General features: G+C 35.7%; 1 protein-coding gene across 3 annotated transcripts in view; it reads left to right on the top strand.

The window, feature by feature from the left end:
• NKAIN3 (sodium/potassium transporting ATPase interacting 3) overlaps positions 1-24177 on the top strand; it is a 374213-nt gene that overhangs the window by 182056 nt on the left and 167980 nt on the right. For all 3 annotated transcript variants that reach the window (XM_035553117.2, XM_035553118.1, XM_050708813.1), the window contains exon 3: positions 6683-6763. In XM_035553117.2, coding sequence (XP_035409010.1) covers positions 6683-6763 — 81 coding nt within the window. The remainder of the gene's footprint in view (positions 1-6682; positions 6764-24177) is intronic.

The following is a 24177-nucleotide window of genomic DNA, read 5'->3' on the forward strand; positions in this document are numbered from 1 at the left end:
AGTGTAAAGTCTATTTAATGCAAATCTTCACCAGCAATCTGAATTTCAGTGTAACTTAAACACAGAGTGCAGCAAGATTCCTAGCCAGACTGAGTAGTGAATTGTGCTCTAAATTCACTGAGAAGCTTTATGGGTTTCCAAGTCCATATCTGTACTTTCAGCCACATCTAAGCCCCTGGATATGTTCATGGTTGGCATCCCACACCAGAGTGAGAGTTTGGTTCTGTGGGTTTGGCCAAGGAAATATTGTGACACATGCTTTTATGTATTCTGATTACTGAAGTTTCTGGTTAATTGGAAGAGTAATCAAATACTTCAAGAAAAGTATTCTTAGTATCCATTATTTTTTCCTTAAGACTTCCCTGGAAATCATCTTTGCTAGTACATCTGATTTCATCAGAATTCAAAAAATTGAAATAATGAAAAATCATGTCAGATACAACAGTTTACTTCTGTAAACTGTCTACAGAAAATTGATCTGATGCATGTGTCCACAAATTGTCCCTATGATATTCTATCATACTTCTATAGGGACCTTCAGTTGGGCTGACCTGCTCTATGGACCCTGACCCTGCTTCATCCTAAAGAGATCTTTAATGTATTTTCTGTATGATGAAGGCTGTGACTGAAGGCTTCCCTGGCTAAAGAAGTTACACAAAAGCTTTCACTTTGCTGTTCTATGCTAAGTATGACATGTTCTCTGCTCAAACTTTAAAATAAGCCAGGGATGGGAAAGTAAATGAATAAATGTGTTACACATAGGGCCATAACTTGAAACACATCTATACTATAGTCAAATATGAGTGTCGTTCTGCAGACACAACTGAAAAGGCTTTTGGTGCACGTACCTGGAGCCATCACGCTCAGTGAGGGCTGCAATAGAAGCTGAATAAACTCAAAAGCAGCTGGATGCTGCCCCTCCCACTGTCATTAAACCCAAGCTTGCTAGTTTAACACTAGCATTTAATAACTACATAAGCTGTAGAAATTTATTTGACAGCAGTATAAACACTGTGAAGTAAAAGTTTGAATAAAAAAAGTCTGAATAAAAAAATAAAATAAAAGAGTTTTGCTTATAGTTTGAGTTTTATGAAATTTGGACTGAGAACTGCAACACAATGGTTGACCTATGAAGCATCACTGTCAGATACAATTGTCATTCCAAGTAGATAAAGGTCATGTCTGACATTCTTAGTCTACCGGCCTTGGGATACAGGACTATAACAATGGTCATTCTGAAATAAATCTGGAATTTCACTTGCTCACATGTAAAATTCTGAGTCCTCAGAGCAGCTTAGGAAACACAGAGAGAGAAAGAGAAATAACATTAACTCCAAATGCCCTAATTAGTTTAAATACAATAATTATTTTTAATAGTTTTTATGTTAATTTCCAATATAGATCAATTCTTGTGAACAATTTGTTCTGTCACTAAGCAGTTGTGTTATTTTCAGTACTTGGATATTTTGTGGCTGAATTAAATCAGTGGAAAGTTCCCAGGAGACGTAAAAATGCTGAGCTGATTCTTAATTTTCCCATATTGGCTCATCTGAAACTTACACAACAAACATTTGCAAAGAAGAAAAAACAGTTAATTCTGAATTCTAACTACAGTGTAATACACTGGTCACACAGCTCCAGAGCTTTGCTGTGATCCATTTCCCCGTGCATGCTTTTCCTTTTTTTGATAGAACTTGCTATCACCAGCAAGATTTTTAAGCTGTTAAAATTGATTAAAGATGATGATAGGATATTTGTTAAAGTTGTCTTCTTTTCCCTCTTTCTATTTCTGATATGGGACTTCAAAAGCTTTTTGAACGATGAGTCATATAGATAAAATTGCACAAACCTAGCCCAAAGCTGAACATGAATGTATTAATGAACAGTGAGAGATGAAAATAATGCACTCATATAGGGGGAATATAAAGAATAAATCTCTTCTTTACTTGCCTTAATTTATTCGAATAAATAATATGATATGTAGGCAATCTCTACACCTGAATAAGCAGTTTCTCTAAAAAAAAAAAAAAAGAAAAAAAAAAGAAGAAGGCTGGACAGTATACAGGACTGCTTTACACAGTATTCAAGCAAATGCTGTACAAAGACTTACTGTTTCAAAACACATGTGAAATATTTAGACATCCAGAATTATTCCTTGAATACCCTTTCTGTAAGTCCTGAGTTGTTACTGTTCCATCATGTTGATTTATGCCACTTTCCTTGTCATCCACAAATACGGCTAAGCAGGGCTGTGCAAGTACTGGTGCCTCTGAGGCATAGCCAGGTACTAGTAGAAGAAGATCTGATGATTCAGTAGTTGCTGCCTTTCCCTTGAAGCACCCCTGAGCCAACATTCATTTCTGCTAATGCCAAGACACTACGTCAGAAGAGGTGCTGAGATTATTCATTAAAGCTAAAGTTATCCCACAACCCTTGTTATATTCAGACTTAGACACTTCCCTTTTCTCTCTTACCTTTCAATTTAACAAGCCGTCCTTCACAACTGTCCTCAACCCTTTCTGTTTGTGACATTGTGCCCATCCAATAGCAAAGGTTTAACTCTGGAAGTGGTTATATTTCACTGGTGTACGAAAGGTATTCCTGCAACACTTTCAGTACGCAAATGACCTGTAGAGTCAAAAGAGGTGTAGGAATACCTCTGTTACAAGGAGCATGGCATTAAGAAAGGGGATCTGAAAGGAACCTCCTGGGATGAAGAGTAATTTAACCTGTAATATTTAGGGAGTACTCTCTCTGCATAACTTACAGGACACCAAATACTACCTCACCCCATACAGTATACAATCTCTAGGGCAAAAGTCCAGAAGTAAGAAAGCATACAGTGCATCCTGCGGAGAAATCAGCTCCTTTTCAGGAGGCACCTGTTAGGCGATAATATCCACATGACCTTTAGGTAGTGCATGATGTGGACTATAAAATAAAAAAATAAAACAAAATACAACTCCCCCTATTACTACAACTTATGTGAAAAATCCCTTCTTCATGACAGATACAGGAAGGATTTTGATGCTGAGCATGAGACTAGATGGGCCTGGGGGGAACTGAATGGGGCTGGCCAAAGAACTGGGGCAGGAGAGGCTGGATGTGAGGGGGATAAGAGTGTGCAGACACAGCGGGACCATCTGGGTAGCGTTCAGGACATGGGGCAGGAGAGGTTGAATGGTAGCTCAGGTCGTGGAACAGATTAAGTGAGGTGTCTCAGGAGGGAAATGAACCCTGTGAATCAGCGTGGACCTGATGTTTCAGGCTGACCACTCCTCCACTGACAGCAACTGTCTTGACACCTCGCATGACACACTCCCCTGCCTGTTGTCCCTTCACATAGAGGAGAACAAACCAGCACTGCAGTCTATTTTTCCACTAGTTCAAAGCAGAGGTTTTTGTAATGGATCTGTAAGTTATTCTTCTTTTAGTGACCCAAGCAGGTGTTAGTCTGATACCACATCATGGAATATTGTTAGAAGTTGTTTTAAACTTTGAAAGTGTATATACATAAAAAATTACACACATACGCATAATGTTCAGAAAGTATTATAAATTTTTGTGAACACAAAAAAAGTTAAGGAAAGCTATTATTAAAGCTAGCCTGTAAAATCTTAATGGTATCCTTTTATATATTTGCAGTTTTGAGCTGCATGGATGCATACCAATGTTTTCGTAGTGGCACCTCACTTTCAATAGAAAGGACAGTCATTTTGCTGTTTTCTGGTGATGAAAGTTATAGAATACAAACTTGATTTGCAGAAAACAAAAGACATGGGAAAAATGAAGCATGTGACTGCAGGAATAAAGGACTGCTTTTGCTATGAAGGCAGTTATGGGTAGCTGAATTTTATCTCTGCTCTCAACCAGTGAAACCTTTTTTGACACAAAGTAAGTCGCTCAAACCAAACTTCTCGCATGCTTTGTTTTCCCCTTGTGTTCTGGGTTCTTGACTGGAGACCTTGTGGTCTGATTTGCACACATGCTGAGCACTCAGCCTCTGGGAGCTGAACACTGAGATTGTAAAGCGCTGTATAAACCCAAGTGTTCTGAAAAATGAAGTCTTAAGCATCTCAAATTGGATGCCTATAATGTACGAGTACTTTTGAATGTAATATCTACATGTATCAGAACATCATTTGCATTCTGAGAGCTGTATCATTCCCTTATAACATAAAATAAATTAGTTAATGTTTGTGCAGTTCTAACATTACAGCGATGAGCATCTTAGAAAACCTCATGAGGAAATTAATATTCTGTCTTCAGAGCAAGGTCTGAGCGACAAAGAGAAATGAAGTGTTGAGTTAGCTGTTCAGTGAGTGAGTAAGGTAGGATCCTCTAAAATAATTATATGTATATATCTAATGATTTAACTGATGTTTGCATTGTAATACACAGCCACAAAGACAAAAACTAAGATAGCATGTATAACTAGAATTCTGCGATTTCCTAATTTTGCTTTCTTGCTTTTGCTTTCTTAAAAGTTTTTTATTAATGCAGTCTTCCTTAAGCATCTATGATGCTATACAAGGAAAAAATATGCTACTTGCAAGATCAAAAAGCTGTGCTTTTAAGTGTGAAGAATAACTTTCTTACTTATAAAAATTATGTAGGACTAATTACTGAATATGTAATTATGTAACATGTACTTAAACAAAGCAGAGCCTATATTTATATTCCTGCTCTTCAGTGAGTATTGGAGGAGCCTCTTTCTTACACAATAGCTGGATTTCGAGGTACACATTGGCTTTGAATCATCACTTCTCCTTCAGTAATTGTCAAGTGGATAAGTAACTGAGCAGGTCCTGACTTTGTAAAACAGATAGGTTTTGCCTGCGTGGTTCAGAATTGCCCATGGAATTGCACCCATGTAACAGAATGAGACCCTTGACAGATTTGGCATGGCCTGCAGATCAAATATGTTTCCTATTTTTATTGCAATGATAAAATTCATTCATTGACAAATGAAAAAATCTTTCTTAAAAAGTGGAATTCTCCTGAATATTCAGAAATCTGCTGTATATGAGCAGCTGTGCCTTAATAAGACTGAAATTCCAGCAGCTGGGGTTGTATTAAGCATTCATTAATTTTGAGCACTCTGCACCTGATGTTCCTAGGACATACGTTGGAAAATCAAGAGTTTGTGGTGGGTTACTACAAAGTCAGCAAATAGGAAAAACTGAGATATCCTCTTCTAAGTTAATCTTACAAATAGACCTTATATTGTTCACAGTCCACAGCTGCTTTGTCTAATTTATAACGCAGCCCTTAGTTTGCCACCCTGCCCTTCTCTGGGAGCCAGTGGAAATGGGCCAGAAGCGTTACTTTCATTTTGTCTATTAATGATCTACTTCTTATGTCATAGACATCTCCAAACATCCTAATTACTACATAAAGAAAATAAATTAAACCAGCTAACCTGTGTACAGAAACTGTTATATTCAAGTGTAATCAAAGAGTGGAAAACTTCAGCCCTCTTCAGCTGAACCTTTCATTGTATGCCATAGGAAGAGGAAGGAGGAGGGGAACATAACTGAAACCTGCCCAACAAAGCCAAGCTGACAACACACCTGGAATGGAAACAGGATCTAGCATAGTGCAGATTAGGGTGTTAAGTTTTTCTGAGTGTATTGAAGCAAAACAGTAGCATATTATCCTCACCTGGTCACAGCTAATTAGACTTGCAAAGCTATTTAGCAGCAGTTCTCTGTTGTGAAGGTTATAAGCACATACATGTAAAGTTGCGCTGCCACTGCTCATTATATTTTTATGTGGGTGTAGCCCCAGCATGGCTGGGTATGCACTTGACTAGTCAGACATAAATGCTGCTGAGCTGTTTGGATAGTTAATTATGCATCGTTTTATGGTCATATATAGATAAACAGCCCATCCATAAGGAAACAGTGCCAGTCAATTATGCTGACAATTAAAATGCAAAAGATGATTTAAGACAGACAAATTAATCTCCCATACATGCTGTGGGTGGAGTATAGGGTCATTCTTGCACCAGAATAAAACACTGGAGAACCCAGAAGAGATGTGGATACATTCATCTGGTAAGGGTGTATTGTTGAATCATGTTCACAGCCACAAGGGCTGGTAGAACTAATGAGCCAGGCACAATCAGCTGAAATAATGATCTAATTAAAATATCTTTTACTTAAAGACTCTTAAAAGACTAGCTTAACCTTTCTCCTTTTTGTTTTCTAGCAAGATCTAAATATCAGATCAATAGATTTTCTGTTTTCTTTGGCATTTTGTTTTTCCTTATATCTTTCTTCATAATATTTTGTAGAATATGGAGCATTTAAATTACTATACTATTCTGAAATATGCATTAACAGAGCTAAGTCATGATTTACAAATGACTCACAGTTATCCCAAAAGTCAACATTTTGGTTTTAATTGGTACCAGTAGAGTAGTGTAAAACCGTAAAGAATAAATCTGTTTTATTAGTGTGTATTTAGAACAGCAAAGAGTATTGGATTTGTAATTTCCTGTGATTCTTAGGGGACTTGTGCAGGGAGAACTCCTTTTCTGAACTCTGCCCTTGACTGTTCCCAGAAGAACGATGCTTATTGATATCAGTATTTTATTATTGATTTGCTCAGTATGAAGTTCTTTCATCTTCACATTTTATTTTTCTGTCTTTTTGCTTTCATCCGGCTTTGTGTTTAGTACACGGTGTGGACTGCCCTGTGGGTCACCTGGAATGTTTTCATTATCTGCTTCTATTTGGAAGTAGGCGGACTTTCTAAGGTAGGTCTCTTATTATTCTTTAGGTTTATGGGAGGGTGTTTTAACTGCAGAACTCATGGATTTTAGAAGGCTGGAACCGTAGAGGAAAAATGTGGCTGTTTGAGCATACAATCTAATCTTCAGTGTTCCCCTCCAATGAGAACTTCAGTGTTTGAAGTTGTATATGATAGTAAATAATCATGGTTTTGAAGTACATAAATGCAATGGATCTGAATTACAGTTGCCTTCTGAAGTACCATCTGAAGAAAAATTACGTTGTTCAGTAGAAAATTTAAAGTTCTTTTTGATTGTTGAACAACAGACAATGCCATTTTGGGTGAATTTTCAAGTGTAAGTGAAAAATGTATCTGAATTTCTCAGGCTGCTTTGAAAGCAGCTAAAGAAAATTACTAAGAAGGTTAATGTAGTAACTTGTAGAGCAAATTGGTCTCACAGTGAGAATGTTAATTCTTTTATTAAAAAAAAAAAAGGCAAAGGATGACTTTTTTCACATCTGAATAAAACTTCCCTTTACATGGCACTTAATGCTCTAGGCCATTGATTCCGTATTCACACCTCTGATTAGAGCAAAAGTATTTGCTGGAATTACCAGGATATGCATTGCATTCATAAAACAGAGCGCTTATGTTAGCGTAGGTTATATTTAGCATTGTATCTATGGTGAGTTCCATACAATGTCTGATGATTTTTGTTCCATTGTTAGACAGAAATGATATTAATCTTTGTTTACCACATTCATATTTAAATGATTGTAGGCACAGTATGCCAGTAGCACAAGTAGATCCTGGAATTAATAGAATAAACGTCCCTGCTACTAGAGGTAGATTTAATGATATAGATAATGCTACTGTTGATTCTTGCAATGCTTTTATAGAATTCTGAACTCCACTCAGTTCAGATGGCAATGTTTGTGAGCTACGTGATTTTTTGGGTTAAAACTCATGGCTTTTGGTTGACAACAAACAAAAAAAAAATGGTGAAACCAATTTAATAAGAAATAAAATTTAATTTACTCAGTAAAAAGAAAAATCTATTAAAATTACAGCTTTCAACGATAGCTTCCTTTGATGATAAAACTTTGTAATGAAAAACTAAAACAGCTTATTTTTTCTCCAAATGTGATTTAGTTCACTGGGAGTCATAGACTTGATGAGGAGACTAGTGTACTTCATAGATCAAAATAACTTATTGTATTGGCATGTTTCGACTTAAAAATCTATTGAGTACACAGAAGTGATGAATGCCCAAAGTAATTGCTCTTTTTCATTTTGCTGTACGCATAGTTTGCATTTTTTTTTCGGTTTGTTGATGACTGTTATTATAGGGACTATTATATTTTTTAATATTACTAATATTTTTATCTAAATGCCTTGGAAGTGAAGTGAAATGTGTAGTGTGACCCCTAAATTTGTGAAAATCAGAGTTGTCTTTACATTGGTTGCAAACAATTCTGATTGTGTCCTTACTGATATAAAACAGCAGAAATAAATTGAAATCCTTTATCTTCCAATTTCACCACTATGCTTCACTTTTAGGTCTTTTTATTTAACATATATGACAAAACAAAATGCAGAGAAGTAATACAAATATTACTCAGTAATTAAGAAAAATCCCTTTTATTACTATTTAGATTGATTGATCTTTTTGGTGAAATTTTTATTTTGTCATTTATAATTACAATATTTGAAAACTGATTTCAAGGTGATACACACAAAATTATCCTCATGGAATTTAACTGCTCCTGAACAAATTACATCACAGGCACTGGTATCTGGACCAAGCTAGTAATAATAGAATCCAGAATTTTGCGTAAATTGTGCCAAGAAATTCCACTAAATATAATGGAAAATTTGAATAAGAAGGACTTAGCTAATTTAGACCTGTTCTTTGCTGAGAGGGTTTAAAGAAAACATTTATCATTCAGTTACAATGCATAACATTCAGATTTTCCAGGTAGGTAAAGTGATTATTTATTAAAGGAACAGCTTGATTTTAATTTTAAGTCTGTGTGTGACTGTATATATAGAGAGAGACACATATAAAAGATACTTAAACCTTTCTTGATAAAGAGTGTTGAAAACTGTCATCCATTCTCCCATTGTCAAACACCACAGAAGTGGCTTGAACTTTTCTGTTCTTTCAGCAAAGTATGGTGCTTTTTCTTAAGAGTTTCCTGGAAAGCTTATGTATTTTTGAAATACACCAGTGAAAACGAATTTCATGTTTTACAAACACATTTCACCTTTACCAAAAGAATGCAATTTCACAAATACCCAAATATTTTGACCCAAATGTCCATTGAAGTGTTTGTTTTTAATAATCTGTTGAGATAAACTGGTAAACCTGACGGGATGTATATAGTCTATATACATATGTAATCTAGGGCTATAGGCTTGTGGTCAAGGAATTAACTTAGGTCTCAGTTAATTAATACCCAATTAATATGGTATTATAAACAAGAATTTTATAAATATAAAGAAGGAAAGTTGCACAGAAGAGACCAAAAGCAGCTCACCGCACAATAACTACAGTATGGTAATCAGGGCAATCTCTTGGGAAATGAATGATATGGATTCCAGTCTTCTTGGGTGTGAAAGGGGAATAAAGTTGGCATTTCACCAGTTGGGGTGTTTTAAGCACAAATCTAATGAGTAAAGGGCTCATCTTTAACTATCCTGTAGACAACATAAAGTCAAGATCCTTTCTCACTTCTGTTACAGAATTGCAAATAAAATGTTGTTTTCTTTCAGGGCTAAATAAATTTTTTGTTCAGAAATGAAATAAATATAGCTAATTTTTTATTTGTATTAATTTAGATTTTTACTTGTTTTTTATTTCTCATTTTAGCATTACAATCCCACCAGCTCTCTAATTTGCCTACCAATGAAAAAACTGCCCATGTGAAAAAATGAATATTGCCTATATTTTTCATTTACTGCTTTTATGAAAGTGAAAGCATAATTTTTAGTGTAAATCACCCTGTGTGACAGAAACAAAGCTGTTGTTATAACATGACCTTTTAATCCTCCACTGCAGGATGACAGATTGCTACATCCACACACCTTTTAGTTGTGGATCTCATTAGTTGTTTGGATCTTATTCTATGTCCTGAAATGAAACATTTACTTCCCACTGGTATTTCAGAACAAGCATGAAAATAGTTGTGTTTATTTGTATTTATCATTTGCTCTGCCAACTGATACTTTTTGGTAGACCATTTTTCTCCTACTAGATTTATTGTGGGTTACTGTGACAGTTGCTCACACGTTACTGCCCTTTATCCCATAAATGTATGGCAGCACTCCAGGGCTGCATATTCCTTTCCTGTTGTTTTACACACCTTACCTTAGCAGCTGGGCAATGTTGATCAGCTATTTTCTTATTCTATGATGTTTCTATCTGTTCTTCACTGTTTTTCTGTGGCATTCTTCTTGAGCATGATCTTTGCCTAAATCTAGATTATTTTAAGTTTAGCTTTCAAGGTTGAGCTGTCTGTTAGCTATGTTTAGTGTTGCTTTTGAGCAAAGATTTCTATGGCACACACTCACATATTCAGTAGGAAACTGCTTCTAAAACAGCTTACGTTTATTATTATATTATTATTATACGGTCCTTAATTTTTGATGTCGAATTGAGGTGAATGTGACCTCTTTAATGTATCTGTGATACTACACACACTGAAGCCAGAGGAAATTTTGCATATGCTAATTAATAAAACAATCTTTTTCACATTTATTTTTTAGTAATATTTACTTATATCAGTGTGTCTGAGGCTCCCAGCCAACTTTATTAAACTGGAGACAGAAATACGGACTAAATTTTGATATAGCTCTTTGGTTGGTGGATAAAATTATAACTGGTAAAATCAGTTTGTTCCATCTGAGGAAAAAATGGACTAATAAATTACTTAGCAAAAGTGCTGTGGGAATAGAGACTTAATACTCTTTTCTAAACAAAGTATTGTGGATCAGAATGAGGGCTAATCATGTGGACTTAATCCTGGCTACTTCTGGAGTCATCTTTATTCCATTTGGTGCATGTCAGTCAAATCTTAATTATTGTATAGTTATATCTAAGCATCTCAAATAGAGCAAGTTAAGCTCAAAAATAATGCCATTATTTAATTAATAAAGATGTAAAGGTATATTTGGGGGCTCATGGTATTCTTTGTTTTGTTTTTAATGTGAAATGAGAACAGGAGCATTGCTTAAATTTAAGCAATAGAAGTTGGAATTTAAGCAGTAGGTTGGAAGGGACCTTAAAGATCATCTAATTCTAACCCCCCTGCCATAGGCAGGGATGCCACCCATTAGGTTAGTTTGCGTAGCACCCCATCCAACCTGGCCTTGAACACCTCCAGGGATGGGGCATCCACTCATTTCCTTCAACATTGAGCCACTGACCACAACTCTGAGTGTGACCATCCAGCCAATTCCTTACCCACTGGGTGGTCTGTCCCTCAAATCCCCATCTCTCCAATTTAGAGACAAGGATATCATGGGGGACAGTGTCAAATGCTTTGCACAAGTCCAGGTAGTTGGTTGTCATGATGTCAGTTGCTCCTCCCCTATCTACCAGTGCTGTAACCCCATCTTAGAAGACCACCAGATTTGTTAGGCAAGATCTGCCCTTAGTGAAGCCATGTTGGCTGCTACAATACAAAATATGTTGGCTAACAACATGAAAGAAAAAGTTGTTCTCATTCTAACATGCAGGTACAAATGAGAAAATTAAGGCAATTATTTTGGTGTAGTTAGCATCAAAATTAGCTCTATGACATAGCCCACTCTGAGAAATATGTGAATAAAGTTGGCAACATTTTAGGAGAGGAAAAAGTGCTAAACTTAAAATAAAATAAAGCCTATATAGAAAATCAGTGAGGAGAGTGGAAAGGATTTCCTGGTAGGGCATAATACATCTACTCAGCTGTAAACGATTTTTATATGGAGGCAAGTGATCATTTTTTTCAGATCTACTCAGAAGAGAGTCGACAAATAACTTTCTGAACATGTGACAAATATTTGTCTGGAGGTTAGGAGGACCTTTCTAGTACTAAGTGCACTGAATAAGGTCTAACACTGTCATAACTCTTCATCACTAGATACTGTGAAGAATTAAGTAAAGGAATATCCATCTGTGATGGTCAAGGTAACTCTTCCTCCTTGCTATTTTTAATCTGTAGAAATAAGCCTCTGTCAAGGTAAAATTCCAAGTTAATGTCCATGGATGGTTTGAGGTAGGAGTGTTAAATATGAAAAAGTGAATAGATTTTGAAAATGTAAAACCTCCTCTTTGATTAACTGAGAATTGTGTTAACTTTAGCAGGAGTGATATTCCAACTGAGGATCTTGGGGTGGTTCTGGCTTTTTCCTTCAGCAGGTGTGTAGGGACACAGAAAATGGGGAAACCCAACGGAGGCTTCAAGGTGGCTGATGGAAGTTCTTGTACGTGCATGGGTGGGGTGTTGGTGTTCCACTGTGTGACACCAAGTGGGAGGCGATGCTGTCACTGCTGTTCACTCCTGACAGACACTAGGCATCTGTTAAACACGAGACTCATGTTCTCTCAGTTCTTTTGATGGATTTTTAATTGAACACAAATCATTGCTGTTCACAAAAACACATCCTTCACCAAAGAGAGTATAATACCGGTAACAGTGTATTTCTTCCGTGTTGGACATAGTACATAGTCATGTACAACTCAGCTGAGAATTTCTTCCCACACACCTCTGACTACTATCAATTGCTTTAGATCAGTGTCTCTCTTAGGCCTTGGGAGACTACATATCCATTATTCTTATTCTTTGTGCTCCTATAGGTCCATTTGTTTCAGCTGGTGCCATCAACTGCTACTAGCTGTGATATGCGCCATAATGGATCACGCTAAAGCAGTGGATGTAGCTGGAGGCATTTTGCAATTTCTAGATGTTACAGATGACTAGTTTTATAGCAGTAGTTAAATATAATCTCTTCCTAGTGTGTATTTGAATAAAACTCAATTAGCAAAAATTAAACCTGATGAAGGGAAAGTTTTCATTTCCTTGAAGTTTGGACCCCTTGCTTCCTCCTACTTTCCTGACTTTGTTATTCTAATAGAGTTTAAAGAATTATTGTTTTTAAAGTTATGTTCCAGAGTGTTTTCTGGTATGGAGAAATGGAGAATGCTAATTAAACACCATTTAAGTAAATAGAATTAAACTTATAGTAAGACACAGAAAACCGGGCCCAGTATACACATTTCAATGCTTGCCTCGTGCAATCCATTTCATCTCAGTTTTCACTTTCTTTGAACCAACTCTCATAATTAACAACAACAACAAAAGAATGTGTTAAGAAACACTTGCCTCTCTTTTTATTATTGTTATTATTATATTTCCATTTCTTACAGTAGAGATTCCACTGAAACGTGTTTGCTACAGCATAATGTTCTAATATGACCTCCTTTATGCAAGTTGCTCCTCCCATCATGCTGCTCTTTCATAATAAGGAGAAATAATACCCAGGTTCAACTGTATTTAATATTTTTCCATAATGTTTTGTTCTAAGAGCAGCCTTTTGAATTTTTAATTATTTTGGCAATAAACCTGGAATCCAATTTACTGTGATGTTATGCAGTGTAATGCTGAACAGAAACAACATTTCAGAGCTTCAAAAAAATAACTGTGGCCTTTGCCTTTTATTAGATACCATTAATCATGAATTCAATGTGTTGGTGGTGTGCCTTTCAGCAGTATTTACAAACAACGTTTTCTGATGTTCTGTTAGACTGACGTTGGTATCACATGCAGTTTCTGCTGCTGCGTATAGTTTCTGTTTAGAATATGATGATTTTTTCCGTTAAAAGTTAGAATACTATCAGCCATGAACTGTGAATCATAATAGTGAAGCTATGGTAAAATGCATTATGTTTTTATTAACAGTTTACACTTCTCAGCCAAAAAAAAAAAAAAAAAGTGGAATAACTATACAACCATGCTGGTGATATTAAAATAAATCAAAGCAGTGCTACCTGTAGACTGCTTAAGAAGATGATTTTGTATGTTCTGTATTGAAAAGAGAGAGAGAGAGAATATCAGAAAAGTATTAATCTGTTAGTACTCTAGTGTTGAAATCAGCGCATATTCATCCAATTCAGAATTTTGAACAGTCAAATGGCCTCAAAGGCTTCTATTTAGATGAAGAGACTTTGTGGATGTTTATTGATGTTCCAGATTTTACATAACCAAAGCCATTTTTTATTCATTCTGTTTCTGTGTGCTGTGTAAAGCTGTAACACCATGTAAGTTTTAATGAAATATATGGTTATTCTTAGAAGGACAATTAACATGCAGCTAGCTTGATGCCACAATTTAAGCATAAGGTCATTCTGGGGAAAAAAAAAAGTGGAACAAATGGGACACTGACAAATGCCATAGAAACTGCAAAATGTGTCTGTCATTCTGATGGTAATTAGTTTGTTTAGGTGATACAATCACATTGCAGAACAACTTAATCAGGAGTACATTCCAGATGGTGCAAAAATTGAATTTCATATCCTTTCAGGTGACATTTAGAGTGGTTCATAGTATTTTATACAGTCAGCACCATTCAAATATGTTTTTCAAAACGGAATTAATGTCCTTTTTAAAAACCTTTAATGTTAAAGTCTAAAGCTGATATTTGGAGGAGGCCCACCGTCCTTCATTGGTTTAAATAACTGAGATGATATCTCAGTGTCTTTTTTTTTTTTTTTTAAGTATGCCATTGAAAATCCATGGTTGATTGGCTTTTGGAATGATGAATGTGTTACATATGGTTAGCTAACTACTACACAAATAAATTTATTAATATAAACATCACATTCATATTTAAGTTCATTACCTTAATCTTTCAGATATTTCTAGGATCTTGAAGTTAAAAAAAAAAAAAATCAATACTTAAAACAAGTGCTAAAATGTATAAAAAATCTTACAGGGAGGAGGCAGGTAGCTTGCTAAATCTCTCCAAAACCACATCTGGATATGAAGAAGAAATAAGGTTGCAGTCCCGGCCTGAAATGGGTTGTGTGATGCAGGCGTGCATGCTGTCATAGCCACTGAGGCAGAGAGATTAAATCCCTTGGTACCTTATAGTATAACTGTGCCTGAATCCCCTAACAGAACTTGGAAAAGGATTGGGCATTTATATGTAGAACAAGAAGATATAGAATAAGGAGTCAAAGCATATAAAGAGAGGAAGGATCCTCCAGTCATCTACTCCTACCTGATGTGGCTGAAAGATTGCTGCATATTTCTCATTTTCCCTGTGTTCAATTTATTATTTGCTATTATTTAATATTATGCTAACAGAATTTTCAGAATCCTGAAGAATCAGTCAGATTGTGATAGTTCACTTGTGGTTAATCAGCCTTAGTGTTAAATACAGGTACCTTATCTTTTGTATATGTTTTTTCCTGCTCTTAAATATTCAGTGCTTACTTATGTAAGGATTTAAATACTGTAGAGAAATTGCATTTCAGTCTAAAATTGCTCATTAGATCAGGAGTTTGAAATTTGGTGTCTCGTATCTCCAGCGTATGCTGTGTTTTCTCTGTTATTAAGTGTCTGTCTACCAATTAGTTTTTCACTACCCCCACCTCTCCACAGTTCATCCATAAGGAGACTGGTGAATAGGTGCTGCTTGAGTACCTGCCACAGGGCAGGGTCAATGCACAAGGATGGAGAATTTGAACTGATTAGCTTGTTCATGGAGAGAGGAAGGGAAATTCCTCTAAATCATGGTTTGGTTGTAAGCAAGTATGGAAAATCTGTCTGCAAACAAGGGTAAACCTAGGCTTGATTGCTCAGGGTATCATTTTATGTACTTATAGACAATCTATTTTGTATTGATTGTTATACACTTATTGTACAAAAAGGAAAGATTGCTGAGATTTTGTTTGTTTTCTGGATATGTTGTTGTTCTGGCAAGATTTCAAAGAAATATTTTGATTACTTCTTTAATCATATTCTTGGTTAGGCATTGGATTGGCCACAGTTGCTCTCTGTCCAGTCGTTTCTAATAATTGACATGACTGACTGCTGTGCACGGATTTTAATGCTTCTGTAAGGCAGTGTGTTTATTTCAGTGCTAGTGTTGGCTCTATTTATTGCCTGCTGAGGTCAAATTTGTATTTTTTTTTTTTTACTAATTTTTTTTCTATACACTATTTTTCAGTGGTATCACACTTTTCAGAATTTGAGTTCCTGTGTTGGTCAAGTAAGCAGTTCTTCCTTTTTATGAGAAAGCCTATTATTTAGTCTGTCCTCTAGTAAATATCAGCATTCAACTGAAGTCTAGTTTTAAGACAGTTTTATTGTTTTGAAAGGAGTTTTGCACTGATTCATATGGCATCTTTTTCCATTTGAAGACAATATTTACTAGGAACAAAATATAATATTTTTTGTAATAATTTACACATAAGACAGTCATAGTCCTTGATGAAAGTAGAGAGGACTTATTATTGACAGTAGAATATGAAAAAGGTCTTCCCAGAAATGATGATACTGAATTGCATGAGAGTTTTTAAGTATGCCAAGTGCATCTTACAGAAATTCATAACAGCGCAACTTCAGCATATTGCTTAGATAGATGTCTTAACATGGAACTATCTTTGACCTGTAAAAGAAATACAAGAAGCAGGTGATTCACTATCACCACCAAATGTCATCCAGAAGACTGCACTTTCATCCTTTGGGATTCATGAACTCTGTCTAATTTAGGGGAAAGACAAGCAGCAGTTCTTTGGTTTACATTTCACAGATCTGCATTTGACAACCAAGGTGATTTTACTAACTACACAGAGCCTGTGTATCCAGTCAGAGATATCCTAGGATTTTCTAGGATCTCAGCACTAGACATGCATCATCTTGAACTTTCTGAATTAACATCTGCTTAAAATGTTCCGTGGGATTGGTGTAAGTATTTTGCCTTTTTAATTTTACAGACTTTGTAAGTCTGGTGAGCCTATCTGAGCCAGACTTTCACCAGGTTTTTCAAAAGCATATGCAAGAAAATTTTGTTCTTAGCTCCCATGAAATGATTCTTACTTGCCGGGTGTCCATAGGGCAGGTGTCCCTGGTAGATTTCCACTATTACTTTCTTCCAAAGGCTTCAGCAAACAGAGAACTGCTGGTTAGTTCAGTAGTTCACCTTGGGTAAACTTCAAATATATTTCCAAGATGTCTGTTTTGGCAGTATTTTGTTTGTGGAATGCTTGATCTTTCTGTTGTATTCATCTGTCTTAATTAGAAGAAGACTCTTGATCACGTAGATCACAGGAAGTAGTCTCTTAATCTTTGTGGTTCAAGACTTGGAGCAAGTTTATCTCCTATGTTTGGTTTCTGTGTAATAATATATTTAGCCTCAGTAAGAAAGGATTGTTCCTTGGCTAGATTATTATATTCTCTTTCAGTTGTAGAATCACCTTTCTGGCTTTTCTTTTCCTTTTTTAGCTGTCCTTCAGGGAAATTCTTGAGACGTATTGATGTGACTGAGTTTATTATTCATGAGTATCAGCATTCCTTTGAACAGAGGTCTTCAGCTTGGATTAATGGGGAAAGAGTGAGAGAATCCCACTGGGGATTTGGCTGACCTCCTGCCCTTTATTTTGCTAGGAGATTTATTGTCAGTGGCTTTACTACACTAGGAATAATGCTGGGTCTTTTTGACCTATTCAGTCAAATGGGGAAGGCAGAAGCTTTGGAGAAGTCACAGTGCTGGAAACAGTGCTTGCCTGAGACTGTCTTCCAAGGGCAGACACTATTTATGAATAATTTGTCTGTGTTATAGCAGTATTGCATTCTGTATACTTAATTTACCTCTCCACATATGTCTTTAGAGAGCACGTAGAAGTCCATGTTGTTTTGGAAGAATGTTTCCTTTGCAAGGAGAGAATATATTATACTTGTCTGTTGAGAACAGACAGGCTTTGGCTCTTCTGTGTTACTGCTATGGATCTTACTTCTGCAGGCATGGAAGCAGTCACCCTCCACCCCTCCTTGGTAGATCAAGAGATTCAGGGTTGATTTGGGAGTTTTTGCTGGAGTTTCCTTGTTTATCTCAAAGTTGTTTGAAGGCTTGGATATTTTTTATGCTGAGACAACTTTCTGAGCTGCGTGCTGAACCCTCTATCTAGTGTTCTGCTAAGAGGAGCACAGATATTATTTATAAGACTCAGATTACTTGCTTGCTGCAGATAAACACACTTGATTCATTTTACCTTTATTTTCTGTGAATTGTGGATGATATTTTCACTTCTCAGCTTTGTTTTCACTATGTTCTGTAATTTTCATTATTTTGAACAGAAGTGACAAACTACTGGCTAACTTTCTCATGGCCAGTATTACCAGGGCAGATTATTTTCCTTTAGAGCCATTTCACCCTAACTAAATTAATGTTTCTTTCTTTTTACCACTTCCTGAGGCATTCACAGGTGTCTTATTTTTTTTCCACTTCAAAGATGGGCTGTTGGATAAAAGACAACATTCATTGAGGGAAAAAATATATATATGTGTCCAGCTGTGAAGAAACTGTGATTTCCATTAGGTCTTCATCTGAAATATACTTGTACATTATTTAACTTCAGAGTCATTTGTGCTGTTTTGGGGCTATTTTTATATGCTTCATGGCTACCCTGAGTTTCAACTATGTTTTGCTTTAGGGCATCTTGCATCCCTTTGTCTTTATATATTTTTTTTTTTCTGCATGAAATAACTATATTTATTGTTAAAAGCTGTGTGCATGTAGACCTACAAACATTAGCACGGTCATTGAAAATAGTTATTTTGGAAAAGCCAGTGATATAAATCTCTCAGTAATTACTTTTTACTTTGTACAATTACATTTTAATTTGTACATATTGGTATTTTTATCTATCTTAGGTTTAGCTTGTATATACTTATAATAAATTGATTCATAAGTGTAAATCTGATTATTATTTAAACGTATACTTTCTATTCCACTTTTCAAAACAGTAATTTCCTGTAAAAACTTCTTGCATCACTCTGATGCAATATGCTAATATTCATGAAAATGTCTACATATTAAAATATGCTTGGGACACAAATTTACCTAGTTTTAATACATTAAATAACAAAATGTTTTTTAAAGGTTGTTTAGGACCCAAGGGAATGGCTTGAAGCTGTGTCACGGGAGGTTCAGCCTGGATTTCAGGAAAAGGTTCTTTACTGGGAAGCTGGTCAAGCACTGGAACAGGCTCCCCGGGGATGTGGTCATGGCACTGAGCCTGGTGGAGTTCAAGAAGTGTTTCGAAAATGATCTCAGACATATGGTCTGATTTCTTGGTGGTCCTGTCTGGAGGCAGGAGTTGGACTCAATCATTCTTGTAGGTCCCTTCCAACATGGGATATTCTAGAATTCTAGAGAGTTTTAAAATATTCCTAGACCCTAGCAATGAGATCAATATCATAGGATTTCTCCATTCCTGTCTATGATCACTTTTTATAGCTGTAAGTAGTCACCTTGCTTCAACGTTTCAGGATCATATTAACTTTTCCGAACATTTTATTCTCTGGGATGCAGTTTCCAATTCTGTTGCACAACTTGTCTTTCCTGCTTCCAAGCTATATCACTTTGCTGGTGCCTATAATTTAACAGATTTTATTTTGCTGATCCCAGCTTACCAAGTAGTCCAGATGGCCCTGTACAGCTGCCTGCCTTTTCATTATTTAACCTCCTCCCTCTCTTTGTGTCATCTGCAAATACATCCACTATAAGCAGTGATTTTATATTTACTTCTAGATCAGTGGTGAAAGTGTTGAACAACATCAGACCTTAGTTAAGTCCCGGGGGAGTCCTGCTAGAAACACTCTTATTCAGCTATGATTTTCCATTGACAACTATGTTAATTAGCCAGTTTTCAATCTATTTAATTTTCAGTCCATTAAAAATGTACTGACTTTCTAATTTTTTCAATAAGAATGTTTTGTGAATCTCTTATAGAGGACTAAGTAAATTACGTTCTTGCAGCTGCTTATATCAGCTTAACTTTTAACCTCTTGAAGTAATGAAATCAAGTTTTCTTAACAAGTCCTAATGTCTTATGAATTCATATTGACTGGCATTGATTACACTGCTTTTGCTGGTTCTCAAACATCTGTTTTTATGTCATCCTTTCCTCAAGTTCTTTGTAACTGGTGTTAGACTAACTGTTCTTGAACCATTGCATGTGTGTTTTGTGAACCTTACCTAAGCTTTAAAATTCTTCATTTTCTTGAAGTTCACATAATTTATTAAAAATTAACTTCTCTGTACTCATGGATCTCCACACCCAAGCTTTTGCATGGTTGCAAGTCCAGTGCAAGACGATATGATTTATAAATCGCTAAAACCAATCTAAGCCATTTACTCATGGTTTTGACAGTACTTTTCCTCTTCTTCTCATTCAGTTCTTAACTAAAGAAATAACTTACATATTTTTTAAAGAATGTCTGCTTTTTTTTTCTAAAACAGAAAACAGGGGTAGTGGGTAAAAATTACAGCGGTTATTGTCCTATAACAATGTGTGGTCCCACTAAAATTTCTGTATGCTTTCTTCTGCAGCTTCAGTTTGGCAAGACACAATTAACTTTAAATGCATGAGTAGTCTCATTAAACTCAATAAAATTACTCGCATGCTTACTGTGCTTTTAAGTAGTTTGCTGAATCAGCATTAAAATAAGAAGCAATCCATAGACCTCTCCGCTTCTCATATATTAAAGTTTGGGAAGGGGAGGAGGCTTTACTATAAAAGCTGAAAGAACCGTGAACATTCATCAGGTATGGAATTCTTGCTTTATGCAATAAAGTTGAAATACAAAGATGTGATATATACTAACATATTAAATAAATACTGTTTTATGGGTCCATGTAAATTATTCTATGTTCTTATATTATGAACATTGCAATATGTTTATAATATCTCTTACCAGCAAGTGCAAGTAATCTAGGTTGCATTTATTTATATTGATCTTGTATATATTACTGTGGCACCTCTACTGTTGTGCTTGTGCTTCATAAATGCTTCCGATACATAACATTAGATGAGAGAATTCAATGAACTGGAGTCAGAAAAGGTGAGGGATGAATGTGTATGAAATGTGTATGTGTATGTATGAAATTTGTGTTAATGGTTCATTTTCTTAAGCTATTATCTGCCTTAGCTTACTTTTCAGTGTCTTTCTGAAACATTCATTTAAAAACAAAACAAAACAAAAGTTATAATATTTATTGAAAAGGGAAAAAGCAAAACAAAACAAAGAAAACAGCACATTGAGAATTAAAGCTGTTCTCAGGATCCAAAAAGGATTCAGAGACAAAGAAAGCATTAGGTTTGTATGTAAAAGACTGCACTATCTGTTGCTTTTTATGCTCTGCTAAACACACTGCCAAGAATAATTCATTACAATTTCTTCTGTTTCATCACATCACCAGGACTATGGGTATTGTAATAAATAATCTTTCTGGCATAGTTTGCTTTTTAATTTAGTGTTTGTATTTTGAGCTCCATTATTAGTACGGAAATATGAATGAATTCCTGTATTTAGGTGTTTTGCCAAAAGTAAAATAAGTTTGTGTGTCAAATAAGTGTGATTTAATAGTCCGCAAGATTATGTTCTGCCTTCCTAACAGAGCTGTCACTCCCTTTTACATGTAATTTCTCTTGCCTTAATAGATTATTTTGTCAGTCCTTTTGCTATTTAATTCAGGTTATACCATAGACAAAAAGAAACACAGAAGCTTATGAGTTACACTATAATAAGGAGAAGGTATTACACAATAACTACTGAAAACAAAAGATAGTATTTTAGTGCCTGTATATTTTTCTACTGCTCATGTATAGGCTCATGGTAAATGCTATATTTAGGAGGAAAAAATATAGTTTTGTGAATATTTCATTTTATGAAATTCTGTTAATATTTCAAAGTTCTTGGCTTTCTGCTGAGCTGGTATAAACTAACACAGCTATAGGAAAAAGTATTCAAACTCTGATCATACAGATTAGATAAAAAATTGACCTTTGTGCTCGGATATTTCTTTAAAGAAAACGAAGACATTTGTGTGCAAAATAAACTAACCTTAAAAAGAGATGGGGTTTTGCAAAGCTACTGGTCACTGTCTTAGATCATCTAAGAGAATAAATGAGTACCCTGAAACTTATGAAGAAGTACCTCTTACTAAGGCACAGACTAACTTTGCTGCTTGTCACTCATGCAGAAGTTTTACAGACCTCTCCTGTATACTCCAGCAAGGGTAGTTTCCTTTTCTGAGGAGGAAAAAGCCCTGGAGAGCAATGACGTAAAGCTAACTTGGCACCTACAATGAGTTTTTAGGGATGCAGACACAGGTTTCACATACACTGCTCATGGGCTGTGATGGAGTGAAGACTGTGCCTCGGTAGCAACTCTGAGAATGAACCTGTCTCTCTGAGTCTTGCTGTATCTCTAGAAGGAGCAGAGCACAACATCTCTGTACTCAGAAAACTTCTCCCTTCCAAAAATATATCATACCTCTTCCTATCCTTGATGGAGAGATGCTGCAGTCCCACCTCATCCAACTACCAGGGTAAAAGAAATTTTGCTTTTTTTTTTTTTTTTTTTCCCCACAAAGCACTGTCCACTAACTTATGCCATTGTTTTTCACCCTCAGCTGCCCTTACTATTTTTTTTTATCCCTTTTTGGTTTCTGGACAGCCATTGCTTAGATATTTGACTCATGGAAGACAACCATAAGGTGTTTTGTTTGTTTGTTTCTCCCTTGGATTCACTGTGTTTTTTTTAAAAAAAAAAAAAAAAAAAAATGTGGGTGCTGTTGTGTTCTGGATCACCGGAATGAAATACCACTAGTCCTGAGGCACCTGAAGACAGCCTAAAACATTGTTTATGGTTGTTGGGTGTTTGAAAATATTGGCCGCTTAGGCTTGATAAGTGAGTCCTAAAATGTTATAGATCTTTGGTACCTGGATAGACTTTCAGTCTTACATTTGAGAAGCAGAAGTCAAGTGTAAGATTTATATTTATCTAGTAAAAAGGCAGACTACAGGTTCCTGAAATCAATGGCTCTCAAAATTGCCCAAACATTGAATGATATGCATGAATACTTTCGGACTGTTTTGTTAAATGTGCAAAAGTCAAGTTATCCTTGCAGTGAGACTCAATGTAAATCGACAGCAATTTACTATGTTTCTGAAAACCACAGGCAGCAATTTACAGAAAAGATTAGACCTGTTACTATACACATGTGACGTTTTCTTGATTTAAACTGTCATTCTGAAAAGCTGTTAACTGACAGCCAGAGTTTAGAATGAGGTTATAAAGTTTAGTGAAGGACTCCTTACAACTGAGGTTGAGCTATATTTCTGCTTGGGTAGGGAACAGCACGTAGACCTCCTACCACAACTGAAGTATGTATGCATGCAAATTAACATTTTCAAGGGAAATTTTACATGATCTTTTTAGGCATTTGTGTGCTGCAGTGCTGTATGGTTGCTGTATGGTTCTGTGCTGACATTTTACATCTCATAAACACAGTAATATATTCCCGATATACCTTCTTTCTTCAGATGTATGTCAGAAATCCTGATTATAAATGCTTCAGATGGCTGGGAATATAGCAGTGTGCATCAGCTTCATCACTTCATCTAGTTTCTTTAACTGATGTTTATTGGAGTTGTTTCTGAAGCTGATCTGTTCGTGCCAGGATATCATATGGGACCAGAGAAGGAGGTATTCAGCTTTATTCGTTTGTTTGTTTGTTTGTTTTAATTATCAGCTGAATTGGAAGTCTTCCTATCAGCTCAGTTCCCATTATATTTCCATGGCATGTTGATGTGCAGTGCCTGACCTAAGGAATATATTTCATCACTTTCTTAACTACTTTCCTTCAACATCATGGGCTCAGTGTAAGTGATGACACCATTCACCTTCTTTGTCTTTCTCTAATGATCTTGACAAATGAGCACGCACTTTCCAGAATTTATTTTTGACAAGCAATAACTTCTGCTCAGATTCCCTGGCTTTTAAATAGTTGCAAAGTACTTTCTAGTAGTCACTCATTCAAAAAACTGTCTAGTTTTGTATAAAAGATGTCTTGGTATAAAGAAGCCACAGTAGTTAGTGAATCATCCAAGAATCATTAAAATAGAAAAAGATAACTTTATTTTGCCAAAACATCACTTTATAAATTATGCTTTACCACCACATGATAATTTTCCCCATTTTTTCACTGAAAGTTCCAATCTTAAACTTCCTTTTAATTAATTAATTAATTAATTTTGAGGAAATCAAATCCAGGGATATGACCTCACTAGATTTTGCATAAATGATTTTGCATTAAAACTTAAGAAAACTCTGCTTTCAGTAACTCTCTGAGGAGAGGCAGAAATCCAGTCAGTCTAAAACT

This window comes from Cygnus atratus, chromosome 2 (assembly GCF_013377495.2).
Source record: "Cygnus atratus isolate AKBS03 ecotype Queensland, Australia chromosome 2, CAtr_DNAZoo_HiC_assembly, whole genome shotgun sequence".
In the NCBI taxonomy this organism is placed as follows: Eukaryota; Metazoa; Chordata; class Aves; order Anseriformes; family Anatidae; genus Cygnus; species Cygnus atratus.